Here is a 21,655-nt window from a genome sequence, read left to right as displayed (position 1 = left end):
CGGAGCTTATTAAATAAATTCGTTGAAAGATGTCCCGTTTCCTAAAAACTGTGCCTAATTTTAGGGTTCCTGCTTTAGTGTGATTCCAATTCGGCGTGAGATTTCAAATTGAAGGGGGAACGGGTGGGGTGCAGAACACATGAAATTTTTACTGCATGGAAATAAAAGTATTTTTAAACTTTCTTGGGGGTGAAGAGTTAGGCAAGAAGTAATACGTGGAAATTGTCAAGTGCTTCTCTACACACCCACCCACCAGATACCATCGCAGCCGGCGAAGGGAGTCTCCCTCTTCTTGCCTGACAGCTTCACTTTCTTTGAGGTCTGAAGCTGGTGATCACACTTGGCCCGTCATGGTATTTTCAGTTAACAAAGCAGTTACTCAACAGGGGAAAAAGCCACAAAGGAGCAGAGCAGCTGCTGTTGCACCCGTGATGCAAGTGCAGGATGAGCCCGGGGCCGCCACCGCCGCCTCGGCTCCTCCGTGACGTTCGGGAGGGGTATCCCCGACTCTCAGGAAGTGGTGGCCGCGGGCGGCTCCGCCCCCACGCGACTCGGGGCCGGCCGGGCCGCGGGCCGGCGGGACAGTAACATCGCCTGCGTCAATCATGCGCCCCACGAGCCGGGCGCCCTGCGGCTCCGGGTCGGCTCCCCCCGCCTCCCAGCCTTTGAATGGATACAATGCAGCAGCGCCCTCCTTCCTTCCGAGACTGGATTGGAATCCGTGGCAGTGCAGAGGCTGGGTTCCTCTCCGCCGGGTCAACTTTCGGAGCATCCTCCCACGGTCTCCTCCACACCACCCTGTCTCAAGTGGGAGTGGAGGCGAAGAAATAGACCTCTGTCATATGTGATGCTAGTTTTGTTTTCGAGTTTCTGGTACTAGCTAGAACCTTCTTCGAGTCTGAAACGCTGCACCCTCCCCGCTCCTTCCCCCTCACGCGCTCAAAGATTGTGACAGGTCAAAGAAAGAACATGTCACCTATGATTGCAGCGGACACACGGGAACCATGTCGGTCTGCATTGTTTCACTCAAGTATTTTCTCAAAAAATTCAGATCTTTAAAAGAGGATGCTTCCAACTCAGATGCAACCTTAGGAACTAGGAGCTTTTAAGTCTTCTAAATTTTTGTTTTTGTTTTCGGCAAGAAATTCACACTTAAATTCATCATTTCCAGTAAGAAATGGCTCTCCCTCATACAGTCGCCCAGGCTTTCGGCGCACCACTGAAGGACAAATGTGTCCCAGGAGACCAGAGAAAATCCCTTAGGGAGGGACCGACTAATAAATCTTGTTGATTGATTTCGAAATGTTTAATTTGGGAGATGGGAAGGGAGGCCCGTCTTCCGCCATCAAAAAGTGAAAGTGCGAACTGAGGGTTCCATTTCTGACGCGGGGGGGGGGGGGGGGGATGCAATAGTCAGACCCGCTCAGATGTTCAACATGTTTGTGTTTGTTTTGCACACATTTAAATAGTTTCTGCTGCCGCGCGCGTACATTTAATTGGGTTACATTTATAAAACGCACCCCTTAAGTAGAAAGAAATAAAAACCTTATCTTCCCAGAGCCATCTGCATCCCTGTGTAAAACACGCAGCCAGTAGAGGATGGGAGGCGCAGAGGGCCGGACAGACGTAAACAGTTCTAGAACTGTTGCTGGCGGAAAGCGCAGCTGCACCTCAGGGAATCTTTGGTCTGGAGCCTGACTCCTTCTGCACCCCCTGCCAGGTCACTCGGAGAAGCTGGCTGGCGGAGCCTTCCTTTTCGGAAGAGCTGTCCTCTCTCTTACCCCCTCGCCCTGGCTTCCTGCCTTGGGGCAGCCTCGGAGGCGCGCCAGCAGCACTCCTCCAACTCTACTCCACCCGAGCCTGACAGCTGGGCGGTCCCGCCTGACCCGCGGGCGGGCCGCTGCTCTCTCTCTGACTCGTGCCCGGGCGAGCAGCGCCACTGCAAAGGGGTTGCCAGCGCGGGTCGGAAAGGCCTCCGGGCTGGGGCTGGCTGCACCGCGTAGTTTCCATTGTGCCGCCCGGCGAATGGCCGGGTAAGGCGCGCGCGCGCACACACACACACACACACACACGCACTCCCTCGCACACGCGGAACCGGCTGGGCCAGGGGAGGGAGGAGGAGGGTGACGTAGCGTCCCATGGCGTCACATTGACGTCTCGCATTCCAGGCACTCTATGGAGAGGCCGCTAGGGCTCCTGTGGCATAAATGACGTGCCGAGAGGACGAGCGAACGCGCAGCCGGGAGAGCGGAGTCTCCTGGCTCCCGCCCCCCACCCCTCCAGCTCCTGCTCCTCCTCCGCTCCCCACACACAGACAAGCTCACACCCGCTCCCTCACTCGCACACACAGACACGCGCGCACACACGCTCCGCACACACACTCCACTCTCTCCCGCGCGCTCACACCCCTCTCGCCCTGCACCCTCGCGGGTGCAGCGCGGCGCGGCAGCCGGACGCCCCTTCCCGGGCTCACTTTGCAACGCTGACAGCGGTGGCCGTGGAGGTGGGAACGGCGGCGGCATCCTCTCCCCTGGTCGCGGCCGGAGCCAGGGCGCCAGCGGAACCCCTCGGCGGCGCTCTCCCATGAGTCGGGATCGCAGCATCCCCTGCCAGCCGCTCACCGCCTCTGGGAGCCGCTGGACTTGGAGACCGCAGCCCTTCCGGGACAGCAGCTGTGACTCCCCCCCAGCGCAGATTTTGGGGCAGCTCTCTAGAAACTCGCTCTAAAGACGGAACCGCCACAGCACTCAAGTACGTATTTGAGATTCGCCCAGTTAATTGGGGGACTTGCTGAAAAGTTGGCACACTGGGAAGCGTCGCTCCCGAAATTGACAACTTTGAGTGTGGGGTTTTCCCCCCTCACCGCTTCGCTGCCGCCTCGGTTGCTGAGAGGCGGGTGGGTTCTGATCTGAAACTTTTCCCCGGTAGCGGACCCCCGGGGATGTCTGGAGCTAGTGGGATTCCAACCCCCACCCGAAGGGGCGAAAAGCCTGTAACAAAGAGGAGGACCGGGTTTGTGCAGTCGCAGCTCCGGAGATGTAATTCAGGGTATTTCAGCTCTAGTTGTCATGGTAATGATGCTCTCGGCGGCGGCGGCAGCAGCGGCGGCGGGGAGTTGCAGCTCCGGTGATGAACGGCAGTAATTTTCCTGCCTTTTAACTAGGATTGAACATAGGGGCTCCGGTGGTCCAAGTTCATACACCTGAGAGTGACTCCGAGCGGGTTGACTGGGAGGTAGCTTGGGAGGGGAAAGGGGCCAGGGCAGCCGCGGCCGGAGTTTGCAAAGGCGCTCGGAGGATCTCAGGAAAAGAGGGCATAATTGTAGGAATGTGGCTTATTGTATTGAAATGAGCCTGGGGCTCCGCTAGGCACGTCTGCCCGGCGTCGCCGACTTGCCCGCTGACACTTTTCCCTCCGGAGGTGATCGGGTGTAATTGCGGACTCCCGCACTCCGACACGCGTGGGGACGGTGTCCCTCTCATCCAGGCTCGGCTCGGTGTGAGAAAGGCATGTTTTCCTCTTCACTGAGAGAACTCGCGCTTTTGGAGAAGTTGCTCCGAGTGTTTTAATAGAATTGAAAGTTCTCGGTGGAGAGGAGAGAGCGGTCGTGCCAACGCAGCCTGCGGAGACTGGCTTCCCAAGGTTCCTCTAGAACCTGCGGGGAGTTTGGGGCAGTCGTGAAGTTTCAGCATGTGTCCCTTGATTCCAAAGAACGTGTTTCCGGGCGCCGAGGCTTTGCCTAGATATTGCCTCTTATTTATGCCTCCATACTCCAAAGGGAAGAGCTGGCTGCAGGGAGGTTGGTGATCAGAAATCGCGGGCCGTTGGTTATCCCAGAGGCTTGGGGTGCCGGGAGAGACATACATAGGGCGCCTGTGTGGTCACTTCATCGCAAATTCCATCTTCTTTTCCCGCGACAAAGAAATGTTTTCTAGAACTAAGTTTGGGAAAGAGAAACCTGCCCAACGCGGCTACCGGGCACAATGAATGAAGTTAGAGTTTATTCCGAGTTATCGTAGCTGAACAAGATGCTCCCCTGTGAGTATCAAAGACTACTCGGGCCACAGCAGCCTCTGCACCCGCTCCCTCCCCCCCGCGCCCACCCACTCCCCTCCCTGGGACCTGGCGCTCGCAGGATTTCTCCCCGCGGTTTGTCTCCTCTCCCTCGGTCTTTCTGAGAATCTGTCTTTCCCATTCTGTCGGTCTCCTCCACGCCTCCTGCCCCCGCCCAGCCTCCGCCCCCGCTCCCCAAGGTTGGAAACTCCGCGGAGGGGCCGGGGTCACAATGGTGCGTTTCACGGTTTCCTCCACTCGCTTCACCACCGGGAGGGGAACACGGGGGTGTTCCTTTCGTCTGCCCACGAGAAAGAAAGGGGCTTTGACAGAGGTAGTTATTTCTTCCTAATTTACAACCTCGAGGCTCCGTGCTCCCGGCCCCGCGGCCGCGAGCAGGAGCCACCGAAAGTGTTTCCAGGCGCGGAGGCTTTGCCTAGGTAACCGGACGTTTTGGAGGGCGCGGGGGGAGAGAACCGAGGGGCACTCGGCTCAGCTGTAGGAGACGTGGTGTGGCTCTTCCCCTCCAACACCGGTGCTCCAGAGACGCGACCCTCATCCACCAAGTCAAAGGCCGATCCTTAGAGAAAGGCTCCGCTGGAGAGGCCCCGGGGCAGGGCGGGCAGGCGGGCACCTCCTGGGAGAGGTGGTGGGAGGAGGTTTCTGGAGACCCCACTGAAGATTGGGGGCGGGGGGAGAAGGGCTGAAAGCATCAGCTACAACCGTGGGAAGATCCTTCCGTGCTTGCACTAGAGTTCGCTCACGCTTTCCGTAGGATCAGCTGGGGATGGGGATGGGGCTGGGGCTGGGGAAGGGGCTAGGCCTGGGACTGGGGGTTTCAAGGGAATCTCCCATTTCCTGGCTTTCGAGGGCTTCCCGGACCTGAAGACTCCAAGTACCTCTCCTTCCTCAGGGAAGCCATGGGCGTAGAGGCTGCAGGCAATGAAACTTGCACGACCCTCTCGCAGCCCGCGCACCCGCGAGGATTGGGGGGTTTTGTTTATTTTTGGCTCCACGTTGCCTCCCATTCAGCTGGGAGTGGGTCGGGACAAAGGTGGCGCTATAGGCCGGAGTTGGCGGCAGTGGAATCCTTCCTCCAGGCCCGGGGAGCTGTGCTTCCAGCTACAAAGTTTCGCCGAGGCTATGCGCTGAGACGCTGGGCCGGGAGCCGCGCTGGCGCCCTCCGCGTGTGCCCCCTCCGGGCCGCCCGGTGGTCCAGAGCCTAGAAGTCGCCCACCCTCAAGGATGCCGCCCGCTGGGTGCAGGGGGCCTCCCTCCGACCGCCCCCTCGGCTGTAAACGCCATCCGCCTTCTCGCCTGGCTGCCAGCGCGGGCCTATTTTCACTGGGCCCTTTTGTTTGCTTGACCCCTGGCCCCCGAAACTCGCGGCTAATAGACGCAAAGCTCCATTAGCATTTAGAATGAAAAGCTGACTTTCTTAATTCCTCGGGGCATTCACGCATTCGTTCCGGACCTTGTGCATTTCCTATGCAGCGTGTACATTTGTCTGTGAGGAGGTGGAAGCGGGTGGAATTGGAAAATGACTATTTCCCCCTCGTGCACACTCACTGACCCCCACCCTCCGAATTTGGGCGGGACTCTTTCCTCCACTGTTTTCTTCGGTTTTCCTAACTTCGTGAGCTCGGCACCAATTGTGGGGGGCAGAGGATCGATTTCTGGGCGATGTCAGGCTTCACTATTTTAGCCTGGGTTCGGGTGCCACAAAAGGGCGGTGAGCTCGGCTGGTAGAGACAACCTTTCCTCGGCTACCCCAAGGTGGTGTGATGCTGCTTGTTTCAGGACTCCAGGCACCTTAGCATTTTTTGTCATTAACGTAGCATTTCTAGAGGCCTCCACCAACTCCCAATACGCCCAGCCCAGGCCCCGGTGGCTCAGCCTGGACTTACTATGACCTTTGTTCTCTCTCCGGGTGCCCGCAGAGCCCACTGCGGAAGAACGCAGCCCGGCAAGCCCCGGCCCTGAGACTGGACCCTCAGCAGAGCTGGGCAGCACCGCCGCCGCTTCGCCTAGTCGTGCGTCTCCGCCTCCTTCACTCTCAGCCTCCGCTGGAGAGACCCACAGCCCCACCATTCAGCGCGCAAGATATCCTCCAGGTAGGTCTGAAGGCACGACCCCTTAGACCCCTTATTCTAACCCGCCTGGGAGAGGTGGGTGGGGGAGCCACACTACCAGCCGGCAAGGTGGTCGATGTGCCCAGCGGCCAAGACAGTGCCTGCTGGCTGCGCATTTCACAGCACAGGTGGCTTCTTTGCAGGAAGCTCCTCTGGATACCACACCCTGTTGCTACCGAGCGAAGCAGCCAGATTAAATTAAGCATTGCATTTCTCAAAAGTATTTGTCCTAAGAAAAATACAAATACACCATAGATTCGGATATTTTACTTCTAATGTCTTCATTTTTGCTCTTCCTTTACATGCAGCTTATTCACTTAAGAAGTATGGGGTCACTTAGAGCAATAGATAGAGTATTTTTGTTTATATAAAATCCAAATCACTTGGGTGCAGAAGTGTGGATTCTTGAAGCTCAGAGGGAAAGAGAAAAAGCATTTGACCTGAAACCCAAGGAGTCCATTTAAGTTGGCTTGTGTAAGGATTGCAGGCTTGGCTTGTAACACCTCTTTATGCATTTGTCAGAGAGATACCAGGTGCCAGGCCTGTGTAGGCACCAAAGATATGCAGATAAATAGAACTCAGTCCCAGCAAGCTCACGGTCTAGCTGGAAAACACAGAAAGACACAAGAGCAATAGGCAGAGATTGGCAAAGAATGACTAATAGGGAAATCCTAGAGGTCTAAAGGGAGAAGGAGAAGAGATGAAACCACAGGCAGTGTTCTTTCTTTTAAATGACTAGTCTTTCATTTCACCCCCAACAACTGCAAAGCAGGATAAGTAATCCTTTAACTTCCAACTAGGGAGTGTTTTTAAGGCCCTGTTTGAAAAATAAAGGCTTGAACTGGCCTCTCCTCACCACTGCTTCTTCCAACAGGCCCTCCTCACATTTTTTCAAGTCAAGATTTCATCCCATACACCCATGACTCAATCAGATTTGGAAATGTGGGTAAGAGAAAGATGTCAGAGGAAGTGTGAAGTACTCACTCTTCTATTAGTCACACATTTTATACCATAGGCTCCAAATAGACATTAAGCACCTGGTTTTCCTTTGGTTCAGAAAAAAAACCAACCACCAGAAATTGCCCATTTTACCACTAATATCTCGCCATAAAGAAAGGGAAATCATCAGATAAGTTATTCATTAGATCCAATCATTCTCAGGGCCCTCTCGTCCAGCTCAGCCTCTCTGAACAATAAGTAAGGACCCTGGGTACCAGTCGCTTTGCTGGGCTCAATATAGTCAAACTGGCAGAGAAACAAAACATATTAAGAAACTGCTTTCTGTTTGTAGGGGTCCTAATTATTCCGTCATAAGATAATATGTAAACTAACTCGCCTATTATGACAGCTATAATGTCATAAAACAGCCACTGATGTATTTTATTAGTCAGAATTGTGGAAAAGTGTGTGTATGTGTATATATATATATATATATATATATATATATATATATGGTATATTGTATATGGCAGAGAGCAGGTTTGGTGAGTGTTTTGTTGCAGCTGCTGATCTTTTTCTTTGCAGATGGTGCAAACTCCCTCCCCCCAGTCCATTTCCTGGGCCTACTTTCCCACCTCACCACCTAGCTGGCTGAAGTCATCAGCAGGGGTCCAGTTTGTGCAGGCTGCTGGCCCTGTCTGGAAGAGTGGGAAGGGGGTGGAAGAAAAAGCGACCACAATATGTGTGGGTACCCTTAGTTGGCATTTATAAAATGTTAGCATGTCACTGTTTCCCTTGGCCAGTAAGTCCCATGTAGGACACCTTTTTTTTTTTTTACTAACTCATAGAATTTATAAATCAATGTGTGTGACTTGGGGGGGTCAGTGACCTCTTCCCCCCAAAATAAACCAACAAGGCATTCACTGGCTTTCTTTATGCACCCTCCCCCCACCCTCACCCCCAACTAGTGGCTGAAGTCACTCCAATTAACTTAAAAACATCATTGGGCCTATGAGAGAAGACGTCACATTTCCCAGATCTGGTGGAGGACAAAGCAAGGGAAGAAAGGTGGGCACAGAGGTCCCCAGGAGGCTGGGTTTTGGCATCCTGTAGGCCCTTTGACAGTCTGTAAGGGATTCAGCTTTCTTCCCAGCGAAGGAAGGAAGGAAGGAAACACTGGGCTTTAGATCTGTGCTACCAGGAGGAGAAAAGGATGTCACTTCCTCTCCGTTTCCTAGGCCTAGATTAAAGAGCCATGCTAGGAAAGAGTGCGGACTTGCTTCTGAAAGACCCTTTGCCCTGTCCCTGCAGATATGCCCTGCGTGCAAGCCCAGTATAGCCCTCCGCCTCCAGGTTCCAGTTATGCAGCGCAGACCTACAGCTCAGAGTACACAGCGGAGATCATGAATCCCGACTGCGCCAAGCTGACCATGGACCTCGGGAGCACCGAGATCACGGCCAGGGCCACCACATCCCTGCCCAGTTTCAGTACCTTCGTGGAGGGCTACTCCAACTACGAATTCAAGCCCTCCTGCCAGTACCAAATGCAGCCGCCTGGGCCGCGACCCTTGATCAAGGTGGAGGAGGGCCACCCGCACAGCTATCACCATCACCATCACCCCCACCATCACCACCACCATCACCAGCAACAGCCGCAGCCAGAGCCATCCATCCCGCCCTCCTCCGGACCGGAGGACGAGGTGCTGCCCAGCACTTCCATGTACTTCAAGCAGTCCCCGCCGTCCACGCCCACCACGCCGGGCTTCCCCCCGCAGGCGGGGGCGCTGTGGGACGACGCGCTGCCCTCGGCGCAGGGCTGCATCGCGCCCGGCCCGCTGCTCGACCCGCCGATGAAGGCGTTGTCCGGCGCGCGCTTCCCGCTCTTCCACTTCAAGCCCTCGCCGCCGCACCCGCCCGCGCCCAGCCCCGCTGGCGGCCACCATCTCAGCTACGACCCGACGGCCGCCGCCGCGCTCAGCCTGTCGCTGGGAGCCGCCGCCGCCGCGGGCAGCCAGGCCCCCGCCCTCGAGGGCCACCCCTACGGGCTGCCGCTGCCCAAGAGGGCAGCCGCGCTGGCCTTCCCGCCGCTCAACCTCACGGCCTCCCCCACCGCGTCCAGCCTGCTCGGGGAGAGCCCCAGCCTGCCGTCGCCGCCCATCCGGAGCTCCTCCTCGGGCGAGGGCACCTGCGCCGTGTGCGGGGACAACGCTGCCTGCCAGCACTACGGCGTTCGCACCTGCGAGGGCTGCAAGGGCTTCTTCAAGGTGAGCGCACGCCTCCTCCTGGCGCCCCTCCCTCCGCAGCCAGCCTCCTCGGCCACCCGCTCGAGTGAGCACATAAATGGGTCCTTCCCGATTTGAGAGGTGTAATTGTTGAACTCTGCGTTCCTGTAGCCTAGCACCTTCACGTCCATGTTCTCAGGGTGTCTGACCCTTGAAGGTAGATCTTAATTACCCATGTTTCATAAGTGAGGCGATGGAGACTTGGAAAGGTTATTCAACTGCCCAGGACACACACTCAGAGAGTGAGAGGGAGACAGGATGCCAGCTCACGTTTGCATGACCCCGAAGTGCACGTGGCCTTCACACCTCTGCAGCTGTAGAACAGGCCACTGACGAGATGCGGTTTGGGACAGCTCCCTTCATAGAAGAGAGGAGCTGGGGTTTCACCAATTCACTCCACCTCTGAGCCACACACAATGCCACGTGTGGAAGTTGTTCATGATCTCATAGACCCAAAGGAGAATTCTACAGGAGGGTCTTCAGCCTCCACCTATGTTACCCACGAGGAAGCTGAAGCCCAGAGAAATGAAGCCTGGGGTAGCCTGTAAACAGTGATTTATCCGCACGTGGTGACTCTTGAGTTCGGTGCTCTTTATAACACTCAGGGGAAAGAGGCCTTGTCCTCTTGCTGCTCTGCTTTTGCTGTTGACTCCCCGTTTTCTTCAGACAGTTAATTCTGTGCCATTTTCCCCAATCCCCACTCCCCTGGCCATTATCTCAGGCATTTGCAAACCCACAAATGGTCTTCCACAATAATCACTCCCTAGCCTACATGCTGGGCAGGGTGGAGGAAAAGGGGAAGCTGGATGCTGATTGGGTAATAGGATTTAGGAGGCCAACAGGATGTATCTGGGAGCAGGCGGGACTTGGAGAACACTGGAATAGGAGGCCTTGATCTGCCACCTACCAATTATATGACATTGGGCATGATACTTCTTTCTAGGCCTCAGTTTCCCTATCAGGTGAATAAAATTCAGAGAAGGGCTGTGAGAATTAAATGCGATAAAACAATTATGAAAGCGTTTTATAAACTTTAAAGGGCCATAAAAAAAAAACAATAGTTCATTCTAAGTCAAAACTACCAAGTATTTATAAAAATGCATGTGTCTGTGTATTGGTTATCATACCCACAAGCAACGGTTACTTTTGATCTGGGAGTAGAAATCATGTGATTAATTACATTCTGCAGAAAAGTGAGAAAAGGCTTATGGAAAGACTTTGCAGCCATACCGAAGGCATGTACAAGATTATGATATTTTAAATGTAGAGCCCCCAGGTTAGCCCTTTTTTTAGTCTTAACTACTCAAGCTTTACCAGGGCTGCTTTCAAGGAACTGCATTCCTTTCACAAATTGATTTTTACATCATTTCAGTGGAAATGCTGAAGGGCAGTGAAACAGGTAGCCAAAAAGGGGGAAAGGAAGAAAAACAATTAAGAGAAGTGCAAGTAACTTCAAATATAACCATCCCTGAATAATTGAGAGTTGACCAAAATACAGGAGTGGTAATACATCCCTAGTCTAGAAATGTCAATTAAGTGTTCCCCAACAGGGTTCCTTTTCTGCAGCAATCCCTTGAAAACAAATCTATATTTGAAAGGGCGGGGGGTAGAAACGGGAGAGAACCATCCCACAGATCTGTTAATTAAGGGAATGGGAGCAGGTTTTACCCAGTGGCTTTCTACCATTAAATTGAATTCTTTAAAAATGTGACATGAAATGCAGTTAATGATGGAATTCAGTGATTGAACTGTAACGATCTCTCCTTGTCCTTAAACGGTGCAGGCGCACATGACTGTGGGAAAGGTTTCAGGTTATTGGAAAAATGTATACCTGGAGCAAAATGCCGCCAAGCACTCAAATTGGCATATAACCTTGAGGACAATGGCAAGAAATAAGAGTTTTAGAAATGACTGCATGTTCGATGAAGAGAACTTCATTCAGGAAGCACCAGTTTCCTACCCTTAAAGAGTGCTGAGAATTGAAATGCTGGAAACTGAGAAGCATGTTTGTGTTTTGGGAATTTTTACATTTTAAACTAACATCACCTACAAACGCAGGGAAAATGTATCTGGCTTTGTTAGATTTTTTTTAAGTTTTATGTCAGCAAAACGATCTCCTAAAGTGAAATTAAAAGATGATGGGGTGAATGCTGGTAAATGAGGGCTGAGAATTGCTGAAAGTAAAGATTGAAAATAAGCCTAGAATTTTGGGCAAGAAATAGATTACCAACCCCAAATTACCCAGATTTCTTTTCTTTTTTAGGCTTATCAAATAAATTTCAACTTTCTGCTCTATTTGGAATTGTATAGATTCAGGTAATTTCTGAATGATTTTACCCTAAGTGGTAAATACCCACATCCAGTTGCACACGTGCTTTTTGTGGGGTTTTTAAAAAAGCCTCCCTTATATTTGGAGCATAAAATTATGCTCAATTATTTCTCCACGTGCCATTTTTAAATTACATGTGATTCTGAAGAATACAGCATTATTTTATATCCAAGTCCAAGTTTTATGAAGTATGTTTTACAATATGGCTATTTTGATGTCTATGTCAATAGTCATTTATGAAATAACCAATCAATGGGAATTTTAATTGAAAATATACGGCTCTCATATTCCTTTCTTTCTCGTTTCTTTTTGTTTTGGTTTTTCTTTATTCCTTTCTTGGATGTGATAGTGGTTTTCAGTGTCCAATTTTAAGATTTTAATTTTAAATATAAAAAAATGGCCATTTACCCTTTTAAAGATAAACTACAATGGCTGATTAAGGGATTTGGGGGCACTTAAACATTATTTCCTATATATTTTAACTAGACAAATCCTGATTTTTGCTTTTTATGATTTCATCTCTATTGGGAAACAAAGCCAGTTACTGTAATATTTGACTTACAAAAGTGATAGCCAACAAAGTACATCCCAGATAATTTTGATTTTATTTTAATAAGGTCAGCAATAATCAGGGGAGTGGAACAAGTAGAAAATTGTTCCCAGAGGGATATTAAAAGTGGAGATAATCTAATCCTCCAAGGTATGATATGTTGACCTGGTAATTTCAGATATGATTTTATCATTCAGACTTGGATGTCTCCTGAGACTTGCTTCAGAACAATCTGAGATGATTTTCATTGTCAGCAGCTAACACTAATAAAATTGTTTTTCCTGCAGGCTAGCGTGTTAGGAAATTAAATTTATCTAATTATACGAATTGCACTGTCGCTTTTCACATTGTAATTAAAATACATCTTGTCAGGTTCTACCTCTTTCCAGAAACGATTAGTTGACTATCTCTGTATTGTATTTTCTCAGAGAACGGTGCAGAAAAATGCAAAATATGTTTGCCTGGCAAATAAAAACTGCCCTGTAGACAAGAGACGTCGAAACCGATGTCAGTACTGTCGTTTCCAGAAGTGTCTCAGTGTTGGGATGGTTAAAGAAGGTATGAATATAATGCTTTTTATCCAACTTGTTTATATGTGTTCTCAGATATCACTGAAAAAAAATGCTAATATTTACATTAGAATGGTGAATTTTCCTTTCCTTCCAACGTTTTGTTGTTACAGTGTATGTTTACATTTAAAAATAGCTGAGGACTACTTTTCAATTCTAATTTCTCAAAATCAATACAGAGCTTGTGTACATACATCTCTGTTCTATTTAAGAAGGAGACTTTTAGGACTAATTCATTACCAAATATAAGTATGGAGTGGCTTTTATGCTGCTTGTTTCAACTCTCATTGAATCGTTGTGTGAATATTATTCCAAACTTATTGCCACTTTTAAATGGTTGGTCTCATTAATGATTGCTCAACTGTTTTAATTCCTTTTTGTGAGTTATGGCTATTCAGGAATATCTTTGAAGACAGTCTTTCTCTTTTTCCCTTGCCATCAGTTGTCCGTACAGATAGTCTGAAGGGGAGGAGAGGTCGGCTGCCTTCAAAACCAAAGAGCCCATTACAGCAGGAACCTTCCCAGCCCTCTCCACCTTCTCCTCCGAGCTGTATGATGAATGCCCTTGTCCGAGCTTTAACAGACTCAACGCCCAGAGAACTTGATTATTCCAGAGTAAGTTTTATAATGTCCTGCTTTTGAATGAATGATCAGGGTCTCTACTCATGATACTAGTAATAAGAGTTGATTGGTTGACTTTGTGCCTGCCAGTGTGCTAAACAGTTTTCATTCCTTTTCTATATTTCTCACTTCATTTCGCAATTCCAGTGCATCCATTGAACCAAATAATTTTGCCTTATTGGGTCTCTGAATCCCTTAACAAATGGTCTTGACAGTGCTGCATCTGTCATACCCATTGTTGCAGGATTCCTGGTGGTTGTGCCAATGAAAATCTGCACAGGTGAATTACAATTTGCAGATTTCTTTCGTGGTTTACACAAAGTGACTACTGTTTTTTTCATATTGAGCTTTAAGTTATCCTTAAGCAGTTTCCCAACTGCATTGGCATTGATTGATCTGCTGCTTATTCGAGGGATTAGACCATTGATAGAGAGGAGCAAGCTCTGGCCTTGACATCAGGAGGACTGGGATGGAACACCACTTCTGCTGCTTCCTAGCTGTGTCACCTGGCTCATGCCCTTGGCTTTTTCATCCCTACAGTGGACATGATTACAATATTTAACCTCAGAGGGATGTTTTGATCACCAGCCACACAGGAAAGATGGTTGAGAAAAACATTTGAAGACCATAAGTGATTACCAGTATTGTTATTTTAGTCAACCAAAATATCTCAACATTTCTATTTCATATGGATGTAGTAAAATGTCATCAGTTTGAATTCTGAAAATTGCCATAAATTTGGATAACAAAGAGAACCACCACAAGAAAGGATTTTCTAAGCAAATGTATTAATATGACTCTAAGGCGGCCTTTTAAAAGACTTGGAAAAGCAAACTTCTAGTAAGACTGAGTCTCACCAAAGATGGGAAGGAAGAAAAAAAGATCATAATTACTGGGCAATTTCTGCATGCTAGACATCTCATTTAACCACTTAAAGAATCATGAACTGTAGGGATAGTTACCTTCACTCTAAGACAAGAAAACTGAGAAACACAGTTTGCATACAAATCAAAGAGAGACCAGTCCAGGGATCCCCAATTGGTTGGTCTGGCTTGGCAGCTCCCACCAGATTTCCCTGCCCAGGTCTAATCAGTATTTCAAACTTCTGGTTGAACAGCTGGGAAAGAGTGTGTGAGTGTGCCCATTAGGTTGCAGTGCTATGATCGGTACACCCACTTTGATCCCCCTTCCCTCATCCCTACCCTCACTATGGGCTGGGAAGCCTCCTCGCTGCACCTGATCACAAGACTTCATAGGAGGAGCATGGCAGATCGTTAGCACCAAAGGGTGAGGACTCTTATTCTGATTACAAGTAGCATCTCTTGAAGTCAAGTCTCAAAAAATAGTCTAGCATCATAATGCAGTGGTTAAGGGCTCAGGCTTTGGACCCATGCAGGTCCCTAGATTAAAATCCCAACACCATCGTTTAGTAGCTGGATGACCTTAAGCAACTGCTTAAACCTTTTAGTGACTCCGCTTCCTCATTGGTGTTATGGAATAATAATTATAATATCTACTTCCTGGGATTTGTGAAGATTAAATAAGATGATACTTGTCGAAGCTTTAGCACAGTGCCCTCCCTACCATTTGTTGAATGTTCCGAGTGTGAACACTTCACGTGTCAGGTGCCATGTAGCAAGACCAGGAAGGTAAGTGTTATGATCTCTATTTCACAGATGAGATTAAAACTGAGAAAGGCTAAAGGACTCATTTGCCCAAGGTCACAAAGCTAATGTGTATCAGAAATAGAATTAGAAGCCAAGTGTATTGGATCCCAAAGTCTGTGCTCCTAATACCAAGCATTACTGCACCTCTGGTTTCAGTGAGAGAGGGTGCTGGAACAGCATTCTGGAATAAAGACCTCCTCCCTAGAGGAACTTTGGTCTCCTCTCATGCAATTTTTCTGGATCTATGAAGCTATTTCATACTACCCACACTGAGGCTACATAACACAGTCTGTCATTATTCCAGGATATTTGAAATCACTTTTGGTGATCAATCCAGAGAATTTAGGCTCCACAAGTGATTTTTTTGGCCCCAAATTATCCAATTATTGGTCTTTGTGGACTATTCAGTTATTCAGTGGCAAACCCTCCCCAGCTCTTTGAGTTGTCCCAGCTGGGAACTGTCTCCACACGGAAAAATCAATCCAGCTTGTTTGCTTGCCTCTGCACCATTCAGTGTGTTAGACTAGAGTCATCATCTTCATCAACAAACATTTATCCAATTTAATTGTTAGTTTTGTCCAAAATAGCAGATTGACCATGCCAGAGTCTAGGTTATACTGATACTACCTTTGGGGCCCGGCTCAATTTCGTAAAGCATATTTATTTTAATTGCATTGTTTTGGAATCAGGTTGAGCCTCATAGCTTGGATTCTTCTGCTTTTAGATAGCTTTACAAAATTATCAAAAATTGGACCCAAATCAATAAATTAAAAGACTTTTTAAAAAATACAGTGAGTTTTCATCAAAAACTTGGATGAAGGCAGAGAAGGCATGCTGATCACATTTGCAGATGACAGAAAGCTGGGAGGGATCGCTAATATGATGGATGTCAGTATCAACATTCAGAGTGATTTCGACAGGTTGGAACAAGATGGGCTGAAACCATCACGAAGAAAGTTAACAAAAATAAATGTGAAGCTAAGCATTTAGAATTTTAAAACATGGGAGGGCCTTGGCCCATCAGTCGTTCATGTGAAGAAGATCTTGGGAGGGTATACACTTATTAGGAACCAACAGAGGACGTGTAGTAGAAGAGAGAGATGCTAAATCACCTTAGGCTGCAGCAGTATGGTACCAGGACCAAGCTGGGGGTGGAACATGGGCTCTGTCCTGTCAGACCACACTTCAGGGTTGAGGCTAATTCCAAGCTGGGGTTTGAGAGAGATGTGGACACACTGTTTCTGGAAACTTGTAAGGGATGATTGGATGAAATGACAGTATATGTGCAATAGGTAGGAAGGGAGAAGGTTTGGCAGGATTAGGTCACTCTTTTGCTCTGTGGCAAAGAGGACTGTTGCTCCCAAGGACAGATCTAGAGGGGGAAGGAAGGGGCCCCTTTCAGCTCACTCTGAAGACAAGGGCGTGTGATCATCACACAAGTAACTAAGGGGAACACGTAACAGGATTTCTCACTAGCAGAGAGTTCATTATGGATTTTATTAAGTTCCTTAAGTTCCTCCAATCCTAAGGTTTTATGATTCTGGGGGTTTACCTTATTGTCCCTAAATGCAAGTGATTATATATACATATACATATACATATACATATAAACATATGTGTTGTTAAATAACTTGTTACTTAACAAGATTGAACGTGCTTTGTTCTCTAAAAATAATTAACCTAAAATGAATGAAGCAAAATTAATTTATTGAGTGCCTACTACTTAAGTCCCAGCTTCCTGTGATATAATTTATGGTGTGGGTGATTTTCTTAAGAATGTCACTCAGCCCTGGTTGGTAGGAGCGTTGTCCCATACACCAAAAGGTTGCGGGTTCTAGTCCCGGGCAGGGCACATACCTAGGTTGTGGTTTCAATCCCCGGTCGGGTATGTATGGGAGGCAACTGATCGATGTTTCTCTCTCTGTCTCTCCCTTCCTCTCTCGAAAACATAACCTCGGGTGAGGATAAAAAAAAGAATGTCATCAATTGAAACTCAATTTTCATAATACCTTCTCCTTAAAGTTTTATATTTATAAGTTTATACAACTGGAGGTGACCTTGAGATCAGATCATCTAATCCAACCCCTATATTTTCAGAGGAGTCAATACAGGCTTCCAGGGGGTTAAGTGACTCGTCTAAGGTCAGTGGCAGAGCGTGGCCTAGATCCAAATCTCATCATTCAAGGTATCTGAATACATGTTTCTATTTCACCATACTGCCACTTCTACTCAGTGGCAATTTAACTAGGGGTGTGTTTTGTTTTTAAAGAAGCTTTATTTAATTTTTTTTTAATTATAATAATAGTAATATATACCCATTCCTTTTTTAAAAAGCAAACCATTTAGAAGTGAAAAATGAGAGTGCCTTTATTTGTTCCTGCCTAATTCCACTCTTCAGCAGTAGCCGATAACAGCAGTAGTGTGTATTCATAATTTATTACATTTTTAATAAGAATGTGCCCTGTCAGGTTTGAGTCAGAGACAGTTGATTTGATGTAAACAATTTATAAAAGGGACCAGCTCCGCGCAGTGAATCAGGCTAATAGAGAAACGAGGAGATATTTGCCAGACAGGTGTGTTCTAATCTTCTTGTACCACCCTTCGCGCCTTTAAGGTTGTAAGTGAGTGATTTTCCTCATTTGTGGGAAAAGGAGGTGGAGGAGTTGTGTTCCAAGTCACAGAGGGAACTAATGTTTCAGAGGCCAGAAAGCGAGCGCCTCGCTTTGCGAAGCGTTCCTGGCTCTGGGACCTCCTCATTTCCTTTGGGCCAAACTTCTCTCCTTTAAAACCGAGCTCAGATCATTGTATATCAGTGCAGTCAAAACATGTCACATTTGATTTGTTTCTTCTTGAAATGTTGCTATTCTCTACCCCACAGTTGCTTTTAATTTAGCAATACAAGTATATATAGATACTGGGCTTGGCTTCAGAGCCTGCATAATTACGAACGAGAAAATAAACTTAACGTCCTCATTAGCTGGTCATTTCAAGTATTTTTTCAGCAAACTACGATGTTTTCTGGTAATTGGTGTCACTTAGTGTAGTAACAGACGCCAAAACAAGAGATATTGCTCAGATAAAATACCAGGCACCAGCAAATGGCATTTAAGTATGTTACCAAGATAGCTTGAGAAACAACATGGCTAACACATGTTAGACCTAACCAAGGAAACAGCCCGAAAACTCTGCAGAGAGAGGCTCTTCAAGAGATCCTCCAAATTGCCAAGTCATTGATGATTTCAGGCCAGTTCGTGCCCCTCTGTGGGCCTGTCTCCTCATCTGAATGGCGAGGAGATTGGACTAAGGGCACTCCCATGACCCCTGCCAGCCTTCTCATTCCCTGATCGGCATGCCTGCTGTAATTTTACTGTGGGTACAGGTCAGCATTTCCCAAAGTGTGGTGCCCAGACAGCCTCACTCAGAAAGAGCCAGGGGATTTGCTTAAAATGCAGGTTCCCAGGCCACGCCCAGGCCTACCGTGTCAGAATTGGGGGGAGGGACAAGGCAGGCAGGAATCTATATTTTAACAAGCACCTTAGATGATTCATTGGCATACTAAAATTTGAGAACCACCAATATAGTTTAATAAGGACAATTTTATCTTGAATCTCCCATTTTCCAGCTTTTCTTGGGCTGAGAAGGAATGAGCAACAGAGATATAAATTTTCAAGAAAGCAATTAATTTATTTAATTGATATGTATTGAATGACTCGTGGGTGTCAGGCACTGTTCTAGAGCAATGAACGCATTATTGAATAAGAAACACTCCTGCGCCCTAGCCGGTTTGGCTCAGTAGATAGAGCGTTGGCCTGTGGACCGAAGGGTCTTGGGTTCGATTCCGGTCAGGGGCACATACCTTGGTTGCAGGCTCCTCCGCGGCCCAGGCCCTGGTCAGGGCTTATGCAGGAGGCAACCGATCTGTGTGTTTCTCTCACATCGATGTTTCTCTCTGACTTTCCCTCTCTCTTCCACTCTCCATAAAAATTAATGGAAAAATATCCTCGGATGAGGATTAACCAAAAAAAAAAAAAAAAGAAAGAAAGAAAAAGAAAGAAAGAAACACTCCTGCCCTGTCCAGAATTGCTGTGGTAAGAGCATCGGCCTGCACACCAGAGGGTCACAGGTTCTATTCCAAATCAAGGGCACATACCTAGGTTGCAGGTTTGATCCCCACCCCTAGTCCAGGGGTGTGTGTGTGCTAGGCAACCAATCGATGTGTCTCTCTGACATCGATGTTTCTCTTCTCTCTCCCTCCCTCTCCCTCCTTCCTCCCTTCCATCTGAAAAGCAATGGAAACAATATCCTCACTCCTCAGGTGAGGATTAAAAAAAACAAAACAAAAAAATGCTCCTACCTTCATGAAGGAAAGAGAAAGTAACCAAATAACTGGGGGGCAGGGGGGGACAGGGAAGACAGTTTATTTGTTTCTGGTTTTGTTTTAAGGGGAGTTAAATAGATAAGAAAGGAATAAATATGGGGGGAAATATATTCACTGCCAATTTTTAAAGTGTAAGAACCTAAGAATATGTATATATAGTTTGGCTTCTAGAGTGATCACATCTAAAATATATAAAGACCCAGGGAAAAGTAACATTGTAAGGGGAGATGAAATGTTCTTAGGATATTTTACATGTTTAGCCTGGACTGATAAGTGAGATAGAGTAAATGCCAGATTCCACATTGCTATGACAGCATCATATTACTAATTTTTTTAGGGCTGGTGCTCCCATTCAAATAATTCATTTTAAGCCTAGGCTCTGCCTCACATCTGACCTGTGTAGCCACATGATTGCCATATAAAATGTGTAGACTCATTTCAGTTTAAATAGCTTTCATTGTTGTTTGTAGCTCTAGATTCTCATTCCAGGTGCTTTAGTGAAATCACCATTAGATGTCAGTAAATGTAATACTGTATCTTTGACTAGTTGTAAAGCCTGATTTTTAAAAATAGTTTTTTATTGATTTCAAAAAGGGAGAGGGAGAGAGAGATGGAAACATCAATAATGAGAGAGAATCATTGATTGGCTGCCTCCTGCACGCCACGCCCCCCACTGGGGATGGAGCCCCCAACCCAGGCATGTGCCCTTGGCAGGAATCAAACCCGGCCACTCTATCCAGAGCCAAACTGGCTACAGCTAAAGATTTTTAATGGATCAATTATCCATATAGACTAGAATAAAAAGTTAGGATTCATTTCTAAAGTCTTTCTCTATTTGACCTATGTTTGATCAATAAATATTTCTAAATTTCCTTTGGTGAACCCCAGGCCTGTTTGGCCCTGAGAGAGTAATGCAGGGGAGCACACAAGCAGAAATGGGGATCTGGTTCTTCCAACTCCAGGTCCAGTATTCCTCGGTGAAGTTTTTATAAAGTGCTAGGCCAGGCAGAGAAAAAAATCTAAAATGTTTTGTCATGTTTCTCTAAGTCTTATATTCAGTAGAACGGATACTTGGGGGGATACTTGGTTTGTCTTTTCCCTCAGCATTGGATGCTGACCCTCCATTCACCCCCAAGTTACTGGTCCAGTTTGGCTCCAGAATACTGAACTAGAATCACCGCAGGTGAAGCCCAGAGGGTCTGGCTGGAGCCTGGCATGCCAGGCCCGCTGGCTTTTCTGCTTGCTGGGCCTCATCAGGGAAAACTGCACACACAGGGCAGGCAGGGGCTGCATTTCCCTGTGTGCAGGATGCGTGAAATGTGAGCCCAGCAGGGGCAGAGGCCTGCAGGGGACCCTGGGTGAAAGCTAAGTGCTCTGGAGGATGGTGAGCAAATATTGGAAGCACAGAGATTATTGAGTTGTGAGCCATGGTTTCAGGGAAGTCAGTGCAAGAGGGAGCTGTTAGGTCCCATGCCCAGGAAGAAGTTTGCATTCTTTAGTCTTTTTCTCTCCATTTTACTCACTGTTTTAAAGCAAAACAATGCTGAATCAAGGTCAAATTCTAGGCAATACATATAAGCCTAACCAATGGACACAGACACCAGGGGTTGAGGGCAGGGGGGGGGGAGTAGAGGGGTAATGGAGGGATAAGGACACATATGTAATACCTTAATCCAGTGGTTCTCAACCTTCTGGCCCTTTAAATACAGTTCCTCATGTTGTGACCCAACCATAAAATTATTTTCGTTGCTACTTCATAACTGTAATGTTGCTACTGTTATGAATCGTAATGTAAATATCTGATATGCAGGATGGTCTTAGGCGACCCCTGTGAAAGGGTCGTTCGACCGCCAAAGGGGTCACGACCCACAGGTTGAGAACCGCTGCCTTAATCAATAAAGAAAAAAAAAATTCTAGGCAATAACTTCATACCTGTGTGATTAGCTGCATTTAGAATCATTGAATGCAAGAGCCAGCACATGGAACATTCACCAGGATCGCTGATAGTCTGGGCCATAAAACACACCTCAACAATTAAAAAAGAAAGAAATCACACAATGTCTGCCGTCAAGCCACAATGGAATTAAACTAGAAATCAATAATAGAAAAATGGCTGCATGCAAGAGGCAGAAGGA

General features: G+C 47.6%; 1 protein-coding gene across 3 annotated transcripts in view; it reads left to right on the top strand.

The window, feature by feature from the left end:
* The first annotated feature begins 2,129 nt into the window (after positions 1–2,129).
* The window catches only part of NR4A3 (nuclear receptor subfamily 4 group A member 3), a 35,263-nt gene continuing 15,737 nt past the window's right edge, over positions 2,130–21,655 (top strand). Inside the window, exons 1-5 of one of the 3 annotated variants that reach the window (XM_006096470.3) lie at positions 2,130–2,751; positions 5,994–6,167; positions 8,436–9,388; positions 12,714–12,843; positions 13,297–13,469. In XM_006096470.3, coding sequence (XP_006096532.1) covers positions 8,438–9,388; positions 12,714–12,843; positions 13,297–13,469 — 1,254 coding nt within the window. In that variant the 5' untranslated portion in view covers positions 2,130–2,751; positions 5,994–6,167; positions 8,436–8,437. Of the gene's footprint in view, positions 2,752–5,993; positions 6,168–7,059; positions 7,132–7,712; positions 7,869–8,435; positions 9,389–12,713; positions 12,844–13,296; positions 13,470–21,655 lie in introns of those variants that run through there. The other 2 variants (XM_023760338.1, XM_023760337.1) reach the window with 2 other exon arrangements.

This window comes from Myotis lucifugus, unplaced genomic scaffold (genome assembly GCF_000147115.1).
Source record: "Myotis lucifugus unplaced genomic scaffold, Myoluc2.0 scaffold_180, whole genome shotgun sequence".
NCBI classification, from domain to species: domain Eukaryota; kingdom Metazoa; phylum Chordata; class Mammalia; order Chiroptera; family Vespertilionidae; genus Myotis; species Myotis lucifugus.
The sequence above is the reverse complement of the archived record's forward strand: the minus strand, read 5'-3'. Positions and strand labels throughout refer to the sequence as shown.